Here is a 13,100-nt window from a genome sequence, read left to right as displayed (position 1 = left end):
GTAAAATACAATCCTCACTCCTATACTACAAATCCATTCATGTGATTTGCAAAGTAAAATTATCATCCTCAGGATGGCAAATGCATAGTTTTCATAGACTATTATCAATTACATAATCAGTCAGTACCTAAATGATTACAAATTACTTGCGAGCACTCGTGACATTGAGAAACCAGTTCATCACTACATTAGTTCCACTGGCACAAATAGACCAAAAGCAGAAAAGGACTACATTGCTAAACCACGAGTCCAAGACACATCCCCTTATTCGGTTTTGCAATGCCCATCCTCTGCAGGGTTTCTTCAGCGTGCCTCGTACTGAACAACTGCAGCAAACAAATTTATATAGTTCAATCTTGTGCTACAGAGTATGAGAGATTGGGTGACATAATCCGCAGAGGAGCAAAAAAGGCCCAAGATTAAAACTTGGACCTGGAACTCGTAAGCAAAAGTGCATACAAGGCAGTTAAGTAGCAAATCATAAGGCATTCATAGTGTGTCTTCCTCTTTCCAAATCGCTTAATACTGAATGAAGTTCACAATTGGAAGATTACTAAATTAACAGAACTCCTCTATGACTAACTCTGATAATTGCATTGATAGTGTACCATTGGAGAATTCATCATGACAGCCAAGATTATTCACATCACATCATGATGGAGGCCAGCAAAACACGGTGCTAAATGGAACAAACAATATTATCCATACTAATTACAAGGAATTTATCCCTACCAATTTCAACAACACGAAGGTTTATATCTCAGAGTAATAGTGCCAAAAGAACAAACACACAAACAAACAAGGGTTTCCGCTCTATGGTTTGAGTTTTAATTGGGAGTAATCCTAAACCCTTCATAAGAAATAGGCACGATTAGCCCTCAAATTTACTCAAGCTGATATTCACTTATCAGAATTGTTCTAGTTCTGAATATAAATCTAGCCATTCCCATCATAATCAATGAACCCACAAAAGTTACAAAGTGTCATACTAGTGTAGCAATGATCAAGAACAATTTATAGTTCAATCTTTTATAAATTAATCAAATTTACAGTTCAATATTTGATGGAAGATGAAACAAAACAGGTGAGGGAAACTTACTGCGACGAGTGCGTTTCTTGTACAAGATGCGGTAGCCACACTCGCGGCACTGAATCACATCATTCGGCTTCAGAGGGATTTCCATGCCGCAATCTGCAACACCATAAACGAATGAAGCAACAACGTTTTAGTTTCAGGAATTGAATTTTCTCAAAGTAAAGAAAAGGGAAGATGGAGTACCTCCACAGATGTAGTACACAGGCTCTGCGGGCGGCTGAGGATCCATGGATGACCTGGGTCTAGGGTTTTCACGGGGTTCTTCGACCAAAATACAGGATGGGAATTCAGGGCAGGCAGAGAGGGGTCTTCGAGATATTTATACCTAGAAATAATCTCGGGTCGGGTTCATCAAGCCCCAACCAATTGGGCTTTTGAGTTATTCTTTGTTGCGCACATGGGGTGGGCAAGTATCATTTTATTCTAATACTATTAATATGTTTTTGTTTGGAGACTCCACGGACAAGAGTGTAAGAGCATTTCTAACAGATTCTCTCTTCAAATAACTGAAATAAGTTGGATGGTTCTGATAGCTACTGATTGTTGATCATGATCCTTATCCAAGGTTTTGCAATTTTAAGATAGCGTAGGCTTCTGTTTTTGGTTGTTTTGCATAATTCAATATTACCGTGGTATGTGAGAGTAGATTATGTTTAAGTTGTATTCGTACAATTCGTGTGATCAATAAAATATTTTACATCATTCTTTTGAAAACAAAACAAAACAAAAAAAAATTAAGCAATGTCCATATCTTATAGATTTCTTCATGCTTCCATAATTCATTTCTTAAAAATTTAGAGTTTACTATAAATATTAGACGTGAATACATTAAAGTTGTTCAAAGTGCATATGACCATTAATTACTTTTACACCGTTTCGTAAATCAAACTCAGATCCGGTAGTTCACAATCGACCACTATCCCACTCGTACTGCCTAAACACTTGATCACCTGAATCAAAGTGCTAGTTTTTTTTCTAAATTATATAGGTAGTCAAGATAGGAAAAAAGAGGTGGCGTCCAAATCAGCCAGCTTTTGTTGACTTGGAAGAATTAGAAAGCCAGGCAACTTTCCTTCCATTTCCACAGAGCTCGCTGATTGCCAGGAAAGTGGATCATGTTCTAGAAGTGGTTGATCCCCTCACACTCCTTGATAATATTTTTTTTGGAACATAATAAATATTATTTTTTGATATATTTGGTTCAAAATATTTGATAATAAATATTATTTGAGCTTCAACGCCACAAGGGGAATCTTTGAAAGTCGTTTAGTGCTAGCTTGGTTCCTGTGTGCTTCACTCCATCACTGTCTTTGGCTTTTTTCTCAGGAACATTATTATATCTCAGAGTCTGTAGAACCATGATTATATAAATGGAAGTAGATGAAGTAGCACGATAACTCAGGACAGCTATTTGTTTGTGATTGAGAGAGAAAACACAGAAAGAACCCATCTTTGATCGAGAGAGAGAGAGATAGAGAATATGAGGGAGAGATATGGAGAATTTGTAGCGAGTCCATATATGAACTCATATGATACCACACCAGAGAGAGAAGGGCTGCAGCAGCAGCACTCTTCCTTATCTGAACCTGGGAGCTTGTGGCACAGCCCTTCATCTTCTACTGTTTCAGAGAGCTCTTCCTCCTTCAAAACCAGTAAGTTGTACTTGCTAGCTTTGCTTGCTTGATTCATATGAATTAGTACCAACTCTACATCTGTGCTGATGATCAAGTACGTAACATGATGAATCAGGTGGTGATTCGAGTTCAAGGAAAAGCCTCAAGAAAAAATTTGGTGACAGGAAAAGCAGCAGTTTTGCATACAGAATACGCGAGCACGGTAAGCTTCTTTCATCCTTCTCCAACTCAAACTCAAGACTTGAACTAGATCTTGATTAGTTCTGTCATGCAGTATATGTTACCCTACAAGCAAGTGGAGTATTTTGATTGATCTATAGCATTACATATTATTTTGATAAGATAATTAGTTGAACTATGAATGATGTTAATTTGTGTTTGCAGTGAAACTTGGGTCAAAGTTGTCTGAAACTGTCAAGGGAAAGTTGAGTTTGGGGAAAAGAATTATTCAAGAAGGTGGAAGGGGAAATATATTTAAGCAGATATTTGGTGTGAATGAAGGAGAAGAGCTGTTGAAGGCCTCGCAGTGCTACCTATCAACAACTGCTGGTCCTATTTCTGGCCTCCTTTTTATTTCTACTCAAAAGCTTGCATTCTGCAGTGAAAGATCTATCACTGTTCCTTCTGCAACTAATACCACCCAAGTTGTTAGAACTCCCTACAAGGTAAAAAATCTTGCATGTTATTTTCTCGCAAGTTCACAACACGAATCATAGTCATCGTTTTGAATCAATTTATGTATGAACTAAATTGAACCAATTTATGATGATTGCAGGTTGTGATACCTATAACGAAGATCAAAATAGCTAGCCAGAGTGAGAATGAGGATAAACCACAACAGAAGTACATAGAGATAGTTACTGATGATGATTTCGAGTTCTGGTTTATGGGATTCTTACGGTATGAAAAAGCTTTCAGAAATCTTCAGAAGGCCATTTCTATGAGTTTGAGCAATCAAGATTAAGAAGAAAGTTGATCGAGTGGAATGCCCCACAAAACGTGTTTTTATAGGTAGATTGATGTCACTAGAATCAGCACTTGTTTTTGTGTGTCCATGTATAATGCCAATGAGCTTTATATGTGCCTGTAACATATTTTCTTCAAGTCCACCCTTGTTCCTCAGTTATGTTTTGACAAGTGATGCTTAATTTTTCGATGAATTAACCTTGATGACACAGTCACACTTGATAAAGCTGAAAGATAATGAACAAATGAACCCTATTTCTGTTACAATAAGGAAGAATAACAGAACCTGCACAACTGTTTATTAACTGAAGGAAGCAGTTTACCCTAAGCTATGGCAGTCTAGTTGTCAATTACTCGAACCATCTGTATTGTTTTGGAAACATGACCCTCACTTTGCACTATTAAAATAGACTGTTATCAGAAGTTCAGAACTAGTATAATGATCCAAGCATAGATAGATTAGTTAACAGGCAACACTTGTAGCTGTCTTATTATCACATAGTTAACTGAAATTAAAAGTACAAAAGCATCTGATGATTCTGATCTAAGTCAGCTCAGACTCTCTTGAACATGACTTTGAGTGGTACTTTACTTAGAACCAGACGCCTGACCCCGCCTTCAAGATAAATGCCAACATCACCGCATATAACCTTGCAGAAATTACATACTGTGGGGCAAAAGACGAGCTTGTAGTCCTTATCATATTTCTCAATCTTGAACCAATTGCTTATAGTTTTAGGGCCGGGATTGCCTTCTACGCCACCAGTCGTGACAAACCGTTGCCCTGTTGATTCATCAAGGTTGTCTAACTTCCAAACCTTCGAAGTGTTCAGACAGATAGTTACAGCTGCAGATGTAGAGAACTTGATATTGAGATCAGTGGATAGGCGAACGACACCTATCTTCAGATTCACAGGCGAAAATGTGAGTGGAAGACCATTAGATACCTCTTGTTGCTCTTGAACAACATCAAGTGGGCAGATGCTTCTATTTCTATTGCCAGTGGTGGCTAGTGTTAGCCCCCCACCTCTCCCACGAATGACAGGTAAGATCCAATACTCAACCCCAGTTTGGATATTATGACCTTTGATGTCAAGCACTGGAGCGGGATCAGAATCAGCATGGACTGCAACCAACAATGGCTTTCCTCTGAAGGCAAGGAGACTGAGGTAGCAGATAAGGACTTGTGATGCCAATGTGCAGAACCTCATTGCTGGAAAACTGGAATGAGAGAAACATGAAGGGTGCGCTTTCACTTATAGCAGTCCTGCACTCCTGCCTAATTTTCCAAATGTAGTTAGGCAGAAGAGTAAATGTAAATCCAGCTCTAGTCAAGTCTTTGAAATGAAAGCAAGTCAAACGTCATGATATCGATATGTAAGTCCATGTTTTCGCCTTCAACATACACATTAAATCGTCGACACTGAAATTTGATAAATAACTGAGAAAAGAAGACACTAAACCTTGCGGAAGCTTTTCTGATATTTCTTGAGAACAAATAAGTTTACAGACCTACACTATATATAAGAGAAGATTGAGTAATGGAACAGACTTCATCATCACCTTTACATATCATACAGTAGCCTAATCCTTGATGAAAGCCTTAAATTAACAAGGCTAACAAAGCACACACTATTATCCAACAAAGAGAACACCAATATAAACTATGTGCATGTTTGTTTGTTGGAACTGTGCTAAACAAGGAGGTCCAGTTTGGTTAATACCATGTTTATGGGATATGACCCTCACTCTGCAATATTAAAATAGTGTTATCAGAACTAGTATAATTATCCAGGCATAGATAACTTGGTTAACAGGCAATACTTGCAGCTGTCTTATTACATAGTTGACTGAAATTAAAGGTACAAAAGCATCTGATCTAAGTCAGCTCAGACTCTCTTGAACATGACTTTGAGTGGTACAATTACATCACTTAGAGCCAGACGCCTAACCCCACTTTCAAGATGAACGCCAACATCACCACATATAACCCTGCAGAAGCGACAGACTTTGGGGCAAAAGACGAGCTTGTAGTCATCATCATATTTCTCGATCTTAAACCAGTTCATGAGAGTTTTAGGACTCGGATTGCCTTCTACGCCACCAGTCGTGACAGACCGTTGCCCTGTTGATTCATCAACCTCGTCTAACTTCCAAACCTTTGAAGTCTGCGGACAGAGAGTTACAGCTGCAGATGTAGAGAACTTGATGTTAAGATCAGTGGATAGGCGAACGACGCCTTTCGTCAGATTCACAGGTGAAAATGTGAGTGGAAGACCATTAGATACCTCGCTTTGCTCTTGAACAACATCAAGTGGGCAGCCGATGGTTTTATTTCTATTGCTGGCTAGTGTTAGCCCCCCACCTTTCCCACGGATGACAGGCAAGATCCAATACTCAACCCCAGTTTGGAGATTGTCACCTTTGATGTCACGCACTGGAGCAGGATCAGCAGCATGAACTGCAACCAACAATGGCTTTCCTCTGAAAGCAAGGAGACTGAGATAGCAGATAAGGACTTGTGATGCCAATGTCAAGAGCCTCACAGCTGGAAATCTAGAGAGAAACATGAAGAGTGGGCTTTCATTTATAGCAGTCCTACGCGCCTGATTTGCCAAATTGTTGTGGTTAGGCAGCTCTAAATAAAAGCAAGTCAAACGTCAAGATATCAAAATGCAAGCCCAAGTTCTGGCCTTCAACGTGATATCATGAACAAACACATTAAATCGTCGGCACTGAAACTTGACAAGTAATTAGATGGGCGTGTGAGTCGGTGCTAATATCAATTCTAAATACACACATATATCACTTCACCACCATGGCCCTTGTTTTGTCTATCACAGTTAGCCAAGTGAACACCAAAAAGATAGTACCTTGATATCTCAACTTTAAAAGCAAATTTTGCCTAAAACAGCAATAAACCAGGTTTCAGAAAATAGTAAAACTAGATTTAAAACCACGGATAAAAGATAACTATCCAGTGTATCACAAGGAGGGTCGAATCAAACATGGTCAGACTTAACAATGTAAAGGCAAAATCAAAAAACTTTCACATTGAAAGTATATAAATAACATAATCCAAGGCAGTTGATTCTCTCCTAAGAAGCTTGACTCTCCTCCTTATCCTCCTTATTATCCTTCTCCTCGGCAGCAGCTTCAAAGGTCTCCCCAGCAACAAGCTCTGGGACCTCATCATCATCATCTTCTGGGGCAGTGGCTCCACCAGCACCAGCATTAGGGGCTTGCTTTTGGAACTGCTCTGCTAGTTTCTTCAAGTTGTCCAAGTTATCTGGCCCTGAAAATGATCAAAAGCGGTCATTATGTGCTCCAAAGTCATCCTCAAAGAGACCGAATAACATGAACAACAAAAATGAGCAACGACAGAAAAAAGTATAAGCACAAGCACACTCACCCAAATGGCTGATAATACTAGGTAGAATATCCTGCAACTCTACAAGAAAGAAGACAAATGTTTAGTCAGAAACCAATATAAAGTTGAAAAAAACGATAGAAGGAGAACAATGAACAAGTGAAGAAAAGAGAAGGAAAAAAGGCAGCACTTCGATGCATAGACACATGTTCCCAACGAAACGGCATACTAGCTTAAAAGAACTCCCATGTATAAATGCCCAGTTTTTTGAAAAGGATAACAAGACTGCAAAAGTAAATGATCCTTGATTTACACTAAAACAATAATCCTTGCGAGGCACCTAGCTAAGACTAGGTACTCTGCCAGCTCCCCAGAGTACTTGATTTACAAACTTGATTTACAGTGAAACTAACAATTTAAACAGAGGGTGCCATAACCTAAACATTCAAATAAACATGATAAGAATTGGAAATAGAAACTGATCATACAAGCGCAAACTACAACACTATCATCAATCATCAGATGATTCTAACCACAAGGTAAACACCAGTTCAATTCTAAAGTAAAAGAATAGACGCATACTCTTTGTTTGAGGAGCACCACTAACAACCCAAGTGTTGGCAGCAATAGAAGCTTGAACTGAAATATAAAAGAAGCATAATTAGATACAAAGGAGGCAATGAAAAACAAAACATTAGTTTAAATGAACCAAGTCACTGCTAAGTTGGCTTTACCTTTAGGATTTAGGAACTGAATAACTACATCATCCTTAAAGATGTTGACCTCCTCGATTGCTGGAATAGCATTCACCCCTATTCTCTTAAGGGTGCTCTGAAGTCTTTTGTCATCTGTGGTGGTTGTCTTATGGACAGCCTTCTTCTTTCTGTAGTTCAAAGCCAATATGAAGAAACCAAATCAGGTTCACACAATATGTAGATAATAAAGAAGATAGTTTCCCCATAATGCTCCTCCCACATTATAGCACAGGAGTTTCAGTTTCACGTTTTAAACAATCTATTGATGTGTTTGGTCAAAAACACTCAAAGTCACAAACAGCCTTGGAAGTTCACTAGGCGTGCAACATAAAAGTTCCAAAATAAGATGCATCATACCTCCTCACGCTACCCTTTCCACCGGTGCGAACAGCACCGGCCATCTTCATAAGTTTCTCCCGATTCATCTGCAAAATAAAAACGGAATAAAGTAAGACGAAGAACTAAACTTCAACTGCAAATCAAGAACACACCATACCAGAACAAACATAAACAACTCGTTCCTGGAGCTCCTAACTTACACTACTTGCTATTCTTTTAGAACCTATTCCAAATCAGCTGCCAACTAAAACTTCACAGCTTTACACATTTTTGAATTGCACTCTAACTAATTAAAGCTCAGTTCTAAAGTCAGATGTCAAAGCACTCCAAATCAGAAAACAAAAAACCAAGATTTCAATTAAGCAAGGGGCAGGCATGTATAACCTATATCAATCGGCGGATGTATACACAAAAGACAGTGTTCCAGTAGACCCAAAATTACATAACTTTTTGTATAAAAAAAAAAAAATTACACAACTTTTTAGCCACATATACATGACAGTCATACTGGAATACTGAAATCCCAGGAATTCAGATAGATAAACCCAAAAAAATTACAAAAAAATTGTAAAAAAAAATTAAGTGAACAATCGGACCCGGAGTAGAGCAGATTCGCAATCACATGGAATAAACAAGTGAGGCACACTCTCTGGGAGTTCAAAGAGTAGAGAAAATCATCCATACAGGTCTAAAGTGCAAAACTTGATGCAGAATTACAATACCCACCACGAAAAAGGAACGAACTTTAAAACCCTAATCCAATAATCCTCCTCCAAATTAAACAAGCATAATCGAAACCAGTACAGATAGAATCAGTAGAGGAACAGTTGGAGAAGAGAGGAAGGGAGAAAGAGGTTACCTTTGGGTTTTGGAGGTCTTAGGGTTTTTGTGAGTAAGAGATACGAGAGATGAAGATAGAGTTTAAGAAGTGAAGGACCTCAGACGGCGCATGCTTTAGGTTTTCTTCGCTCTCTATAAACACCTCCGCCTCCTTCTCTTCGACATCTGACGGTCACCAAACGACCTCGCTTACCACGTGGCACTCTATGATGCGGCTTATCAAGCCTAGAAAACAAACAAATCCATTTACTTTTTTTTATTTTTCTTCTTTATTTGCTCACTCATTGTTGTTTTTTTAAAGGAAGGACGTCACCCGGGCCTTATATTAAGTAAAGTAAAGAAGGAAATTACATAACCATGACATATTTCAGAGGCCACGTATGAATCAAGTAATGAGACTATTTTAAAATAATCAAATATAGTCATCTATCAAAGTTCGAAAAAAACAAAACAAAACAAAATCTGAGATGAAAACAAAACGAAACAAATACTTAAACAAACTTAATGCTAGCAAACTAGCTTATTAGAGAATGATAACTCTAAGACTGCCCAATACAGAGGGAGTGCCCTAGAGTCCGCAAACATACAGGCCACAGGGCATATACGTCTCAACCTGACATATAGGAACCTTATCACCTTCTCTTTTCCACTTCTGTTTCTTACTCTCTGCGGCTAGACACGGCCTTCACTTCCACTCTTCTAGTATTATCTAGAGTTGAACATTATAATTGTAGAAACGGTGAATTGTTTTTTGTCAGTTTCATTGTGGAGAAGGTATGTAATGTCTCCATTTTTGCCACAAGACTCTTTGTGCTTGAAATGGATTTGCAGAATATACAGCATAAATAGAAGGCATTCATTCGTCATGTGTCTTCGCATCAAATCAAAAGAATCCCTTGTGGTATAATTGGAAACATAAAACACACGATATCCAGAATGAAGCAGCAAAGCAACTTGATACTGCAAGACTCTTCACAGTTTCCTTTCCAACACAACTAAGAAACATTGTTTCATCCCTCAGATGCTTCCACCTTTTGGTCTGAAACTATCTGATGCTTAAGCTTTGACAGAACTGAGTCCAAATTTGGAACCTTCTTGACGCTGCATCGCAGTTGGACAAACATAATTGACATAAGTCACAGTTATCCAAAAAATAATGACAAAGGAACAGACCACAGCTCCATATCTGCATGGAAGAGATGCATTATACAGCCTGCGTAGGGAAACTCTAGAAAAAAGTTGGCACATAACTGTCCAAGGAAGTTTATCACTGTACTACCTCATTTGCTCCTGCTTAATTGAGCTTATCATAATTGTTCAACTCAAATGTGGCCTAAATCAGGCTACATCTACACTAGTACATGCCACACCAGAAACATCTCATAAAATACAACCCAAAGCAGATACTCTGATTCCTAACCTAGATTGGAAAAATCAAATGCAAATTCACTAAGAAGAAACCTATGAATTCTGAGTACTTCGACAACTCTCATGGGGCTCCGGTTATATTGAATATTTGAAATGAAACTAGGAACCTAGACTAATCTGATGATGAAAAAGCCTACACATATCAGAAGCAAATCAACTTCCATAATCAATTTTGGATGGTCTCAATTGGCTTAAAAAACAACCTTGTCCCAGCTTATGTATTTGTTAACGACCAAAAATAGAAAAACCTGACCCTACAGTGCACATTGGCTCCTTATGAGAGTAGCTGATGCTACTGGACCTAAGATTCATCAGGATTGACCTTGTGCATCTCTGAAGGCATAACACCGATGACCATGCACACACCAGACTTAGTTTCCAGGCACATATATCAGAATGCCGAATTGATAAATGAAGAATAAAAACACTCACGTGTACATAATATCCCCACTAGAAAGCAACTTGCTCTGGATCCAATCTGGAACATGCCTTTCAAGAAGCTCAAACTGTTCTTCAACTTCTTCTGCAAAGAAAGCAAGATAAAGTCACAAATCACCCAGCTTACATATCAATCAAAACACATACCACTATTAAAGACAACGATACGCACTCCTTTCAACAACATCAAGACTATTCATAATTATCTTGTGCACAAGCTCCTCTTTGGTGATAGAAGACCAGTTAAAAGACTTCAAAACACCATAAATTAGAGTAACAATTTCAGCTAGGCGAGTAGACATCTGCAGGCGCATTGATGAGCTTGTTTGAGTCTTCTTGCAATCCTCATTTGAGAAACCAAGGACACGTTTTACCTATAGAGACAAACAGAGTTGAACATTAAAGGAAAGACCTTATAAGGACAAACATGACAACCTCACCACAATAAGCAAAAATAATGCATGCAGCAAAATTCTAACATAACAGTAGATCATGTAAAAGATTTAATTACTTGGCCAAAAGAATATCATAATGTCATGAAAGAACCTGCAGTTGAAGAGGCTTCTAGTGAAACGTGATCTAGTAATTTTATTTGACATATATAGAATTACATAAGTCAATAAAGAGCCTGAACAAAAACAGCATATATACCATGCAAGTCCAAGAAAACAGTAAACAATAAGATTCAAAGTATGACAATGCCACAATTACTAAAATAATTAATAACGGGCAGAATAGCATACCTCTTGCGATGCTGGAGAACAAGTGAGGTGTCTATCTTCGACAGTTTTTCCTGTAGCTTTAGGGATGTCTTGGTGTACAATTTTGTAGCCTGTTGACTCATCTACAGTGGAGTCCACTGCACTTTTATCACCTTCTAGGTCTGAGAAGTCAAGAACTCTTTTTGCAGGCTTATTACAAGATGTTGATTTTTGGGTGTCCAAGGTCTCATGCTTGGCATCACAACTGGGCATTGATCTCCTTGGTGGCAATGGTTGAGGAGTTTCTACCATCAAACTATTGGCAGATGAGGTGAGCTTCACAAGAGGGCTATCAGGTACACTAGAACCAATAGGAGGCTGAGGATGGTTCAGATGTATTGAGTGGTCAATAATACTAGGTTTGGAGCACGGTTCTTTCGGCTTCCAATTTTTTATGTCTTGCTCAGGATCATGAGACAGAACAAGAAACTGTTTCTGCAGCCCATCCTTAATACCTTGGTTATTCATACCATCAGCTGATGGCAGAGGTAGTGGAGAACATAAGACTTGTGCTTTTTCTGTTTCAGAAACAATATTATTCCGCGAAAAGTGTCTGCTGATATATGGATACAGACATACTTTTTCTGACAACAGCTCAGTTTCATTTGAAGCTGGTTGAGGTTCTGTCAAATAATCTGCAGACAATTGCTTCAGGACAGGTCTCTGACTTCTTTTGCTAAAAGGCTCTGGCAATATGGCCTCTGGAACATCAGAAGTCTTGACCCCAGAAACACAAACAAGTGAGTCCATTTCTTTTATGATTTAATGCCAACATGAAATGCCACCAACTACATAGATATTAGCTAAATCAAATGCATGATGCAAAGAGCTAAGCCTGAGGAAACAAAACAAAATCACTCAACTTAATCCACTTGCTATACATGTTATACAAAGGGACCATCATTTATAAGTTACTCAACCAAACTTTACATGTGAAAGGTTTCATCTAACCCAGCCACCCACATATAATCAGTCAGCAGAAGCCAGCTCAATCTAATGACTTAACATTTTATATACCCTGGAACTCTCTGGCCATCATATGCCAATTACTTGATGAAAAATAACAGTTGATAAGTAGTTGATTCAAATCCTATGTGCTAATTCATCTAGCCTCTAGTCTAGGTATTAGTTCATATCCACATCTCCTATTTTGTTTAATCAAGTTAACTCCTATCAAAATAAAGCTAGCAACTAAGAAATCTCTTAAGATTTGAATCATTCTATGAGGCCCAACCAAGGAGGTTGCAACAGCTTTTCAAGTTGTTCAAATACACTAAACTTTTATATGAAGATTTCTCTCCTTTTCTTTTATGTTCTTCTGACAATTGGGTGAAACTCCATAATTATCATTTTCCTTATTCTTTCCAATAGTGAAATTAGGATGATCGTGCACAGCTTCAAAAAAAGTACAAAAAAATAAAACAGATAATACTGACAAAAGTATTGAGATGTACCTCAGGATGCATTGCAAAG

At 38.3% G+C, this 13,100-nt stretch overlaps 6 protein-coding genes across 7 annotated transcripts; 1 reads left to right on the top strand and 5 right to left on the bottom strand.

Moving 5' to 3' along the window:
* Positions 1-62: 62 nt before the first annotated feature.
* Positions 63-1,384, bottom strand: LOC101310798 (DNA-directed RNA polymerases I, II, and III subunit RPABC4-like). Its single transcript, XM_004299411.1, has 3 exons — positions 1,280-1,384; positions 1,100-1,192; positions 63-326 (listed from the first exon to the last, which is right to left on the bottom strand). Exons 1-3 carry the CDS (start codon positions 1,323-1,325, stop codon positions 304-306), a joined length of 162 nt encoding a protein of 53 aa, XP_004299459.1. The 5' UTR covers positions 1,326-1,384; the 3' UTR covers positions 63-303.
* A 1,035-nt stretch (positions 1,385-2,419) lies between these two features.
* Positions 2,420-3,904, top strand: LOC101310513 (GEM-like protein 4-like). Its single transcript, XM_004299410.1, has 4 exons — positions 2,420-2,748; positions 2,846-2,932; positions 3,115-3,395; positions 3,506-3,904. Exons 1-4 carry the CDS (start codon positions 2,577-2,579, stop codon positions 3,692-3,694), a joined length of 729 nt encoding a protein of 242 aa, XP_004299458.1. The 5' UTR covers positions 2,420-2,576; the 3' UTR covers positions 3,695-3,904.
* A 151-nt stretch (positions 3,905-4,055) lies between these two features.
* Positions 4,056-4,918, bottom strand: LOC101310218 (miraculin-like). The gene has a single exon (XM_004299409.1). It carries the CDS (start codon positions 4,905-4,907, stop codon positions 4,251-4,253), a length of 657 nt encoding a protein of 218 aa, XP_004299457.1. The 5' UTR covers positions 4,908-4,918; the 3' UTR covers positions 4,056-4,250.
* Positions 4,919-5,585: 667 nt separating this feature from the next.
* Positions 5,586-6,266, bottom strand: LOC101306144 (miraculin-like). The gene has a single exon (XM_004301166.1). It carries the CDS (start codon positions 6,264-6,266, stop codon positions 5,586-5,588), a length of 681 nt encoding a protein of 226 aa, XP_004301214.1.
* A 358-nt stretch (positions 6,267-6,624) lies between these two features.
* On the bottom strand, positions 6,625-9,109 carry LOC101309731 (transcription factor BTF3-like). Of its 2 annotated transcripts, XM_004299408.1 has the most exons (7): positions 9,020-9,059; positions 8,370-8,373; positions 8,179-8,246; positions 7,801-7,949; positions 7,649-7,705; positions 7,109-7,147; positions 6,627-6,991 (listed from the first exon to the last, which is right to left on the bottom strand). In XM_004299408.1, exons 3-7 carry the CDS (start codon positions 8,244-8,246, stop codon positions 6,795-6,797), a joined length of 510 nt encoding a protein of 169 aa, XP_004299456.1. In that variant the 5' UTR covers positions 8,370-8,373; positions 9,020-9,059; the 3' UTR covers positions 6,627-6,794. The 2 variants fall into 2 exon arrangements, with proteins under 2 accessions (XP_004299455.1, XP_004299456.1); XM_004299407.1 differs by lacking the exon at positions 8,370-8,373 and having other exon boundaries at positions 6,625-6,991; positions 9,020-9,109.
* Positions 9,110-10,010: 901 nt separating this feature from the next.
* Positions 10,011-12,377, bottom strand: LOC101305854. The gene is made up of 4 exons (XM_004301165.1): positions 11,610-12,377; positions 11,039-11,240; positions 10,861-10,951; positions 10,011-10,101 (listed from the first exon to the last, which is right to left on the bottom strand). Exons 1-4 carry the CDS (start codon positions 12,375-12,377, stop codon positions 10,011-10,013), a joined length of 1,152 nt encoding a protein of 383 aa, XP_004301213.1.
* Positions 12,378-13,100: the final 723 nt, after the last annotated feature.

The sequence above is a fragment of the Fragaria vesca genome, linkage group LG5, assembly GCF_000184155.1.
Source record: "Fragaria vesca subsp. vesca linkage group LG5, FraVesHawaii_1.0, whole genome shotgun sequence".
NCBI lineage: Eukaryota > Viridiplantae > Streptophyta > Magnoliopsida > Rosales > Rosaceae > Fragaria > Fragaria vesca.
This window is presented reverse-complemented; position numbering and strand designations above follow the sequence as displayed.

Bases quoted from the DNA above. Each gene is read 5' to 3' on its own strand.
- LOC101310798 (XM_004299411.1), bottom strand. From the start codon at position 1,325: ATGGATCCTCAGCCGCCCGCAGAGCCTGTGTACTACATCTGTGGAG. The intron at 1,193-1,279 runs GTACTCCATCTT...ATGGTGTTGCAG, and splicing joins TGTGTACTACATCTGTGGAG to ATTGCGGCATGGAAATCCCT. The intron at 327-1,099 runs GTAAGTTTCCCT...TGTTTGCTGCAG, and splicing joins CAAGAAACGCACTCGTCGCA to TTGTTCAGTACGAGGCACGC.
- LOC101310513 (XM_004299410.1), top strand. From the start codon at position 2,577: ATGAGGGAGAGATATGGAGAATTTGTAGCGAGTCCATATATGAACTCA. The intron at 2,933-3,114 runs GTAAGCTTCTTT...TTGTGTTTGCAG, and splicing joins ATACAGAATACGCGAGCACG to TGAAACTTGGGTCAAAGTTG. The intron at 3,396-3,505 runs GTAAAAAATCTT...TGATGATTGCAG, and splicing joins TTGTTAGAACTCCCTACAAG to GTTGTGATACCTATAACGAA.
- LOC101309731 (XM_004299407.1), bottom strand. From the start codon at position 8,246: ATGAATCGGGAGAAACTTATGAAGATGGCCGGTGCTGTTCGCACCGGT. The intron at 7,706-7,800 runs GTAAAGCCAACT...TTTATATTTCAG, and splicing joins TCAGTTCCTAAATCCTAAAG to TTCAAGCTTCTATTGCTGCC. The intron at 6,992-7,108 runs GTGAGTGTGCTT...GATCATTTTCAG, and splicing joins TAGTATTATCAGCCATTTGG to GGCCAGATAACTTGGACAAC.
- LOC101306144 (XM_004301166.1), bottom strand. From the start codon at position 6,266: ATGTTTCTCTCTAGATTTCCAGCTGTGAGGCTCTTGACATTGGCATCA.
- LOC101305854 (XM_004301165.1), bottom strand. From the start codon at position 12,377: ATGGACTCACTTGTTTGTGTTTCTGGGGTCAAGACTTCTGATGTTCCA. The intron at 11,241-11,609 runs GTATGCTATTCT...TTGTCTCTATAG, and splicing joins GTTCTCCAGCATCGCAAGAG to GTAAAACGTGTCCTTGGTTT. The intron at 10,102-10,860 runs GTGAGTGTTTTT...ACTGCGATGCAG, and splicing joins AGTGGGGATATTATGTACAC to CGTCAAGAAGGTTCCAAATT.
- LOC101310218 (XM_004299409.1), bottom strand. From the start codon at position 4,907: ATGAGGTTCTGCACATTGGCATCACAAGTCCTTATCTGCTACCTCAGT.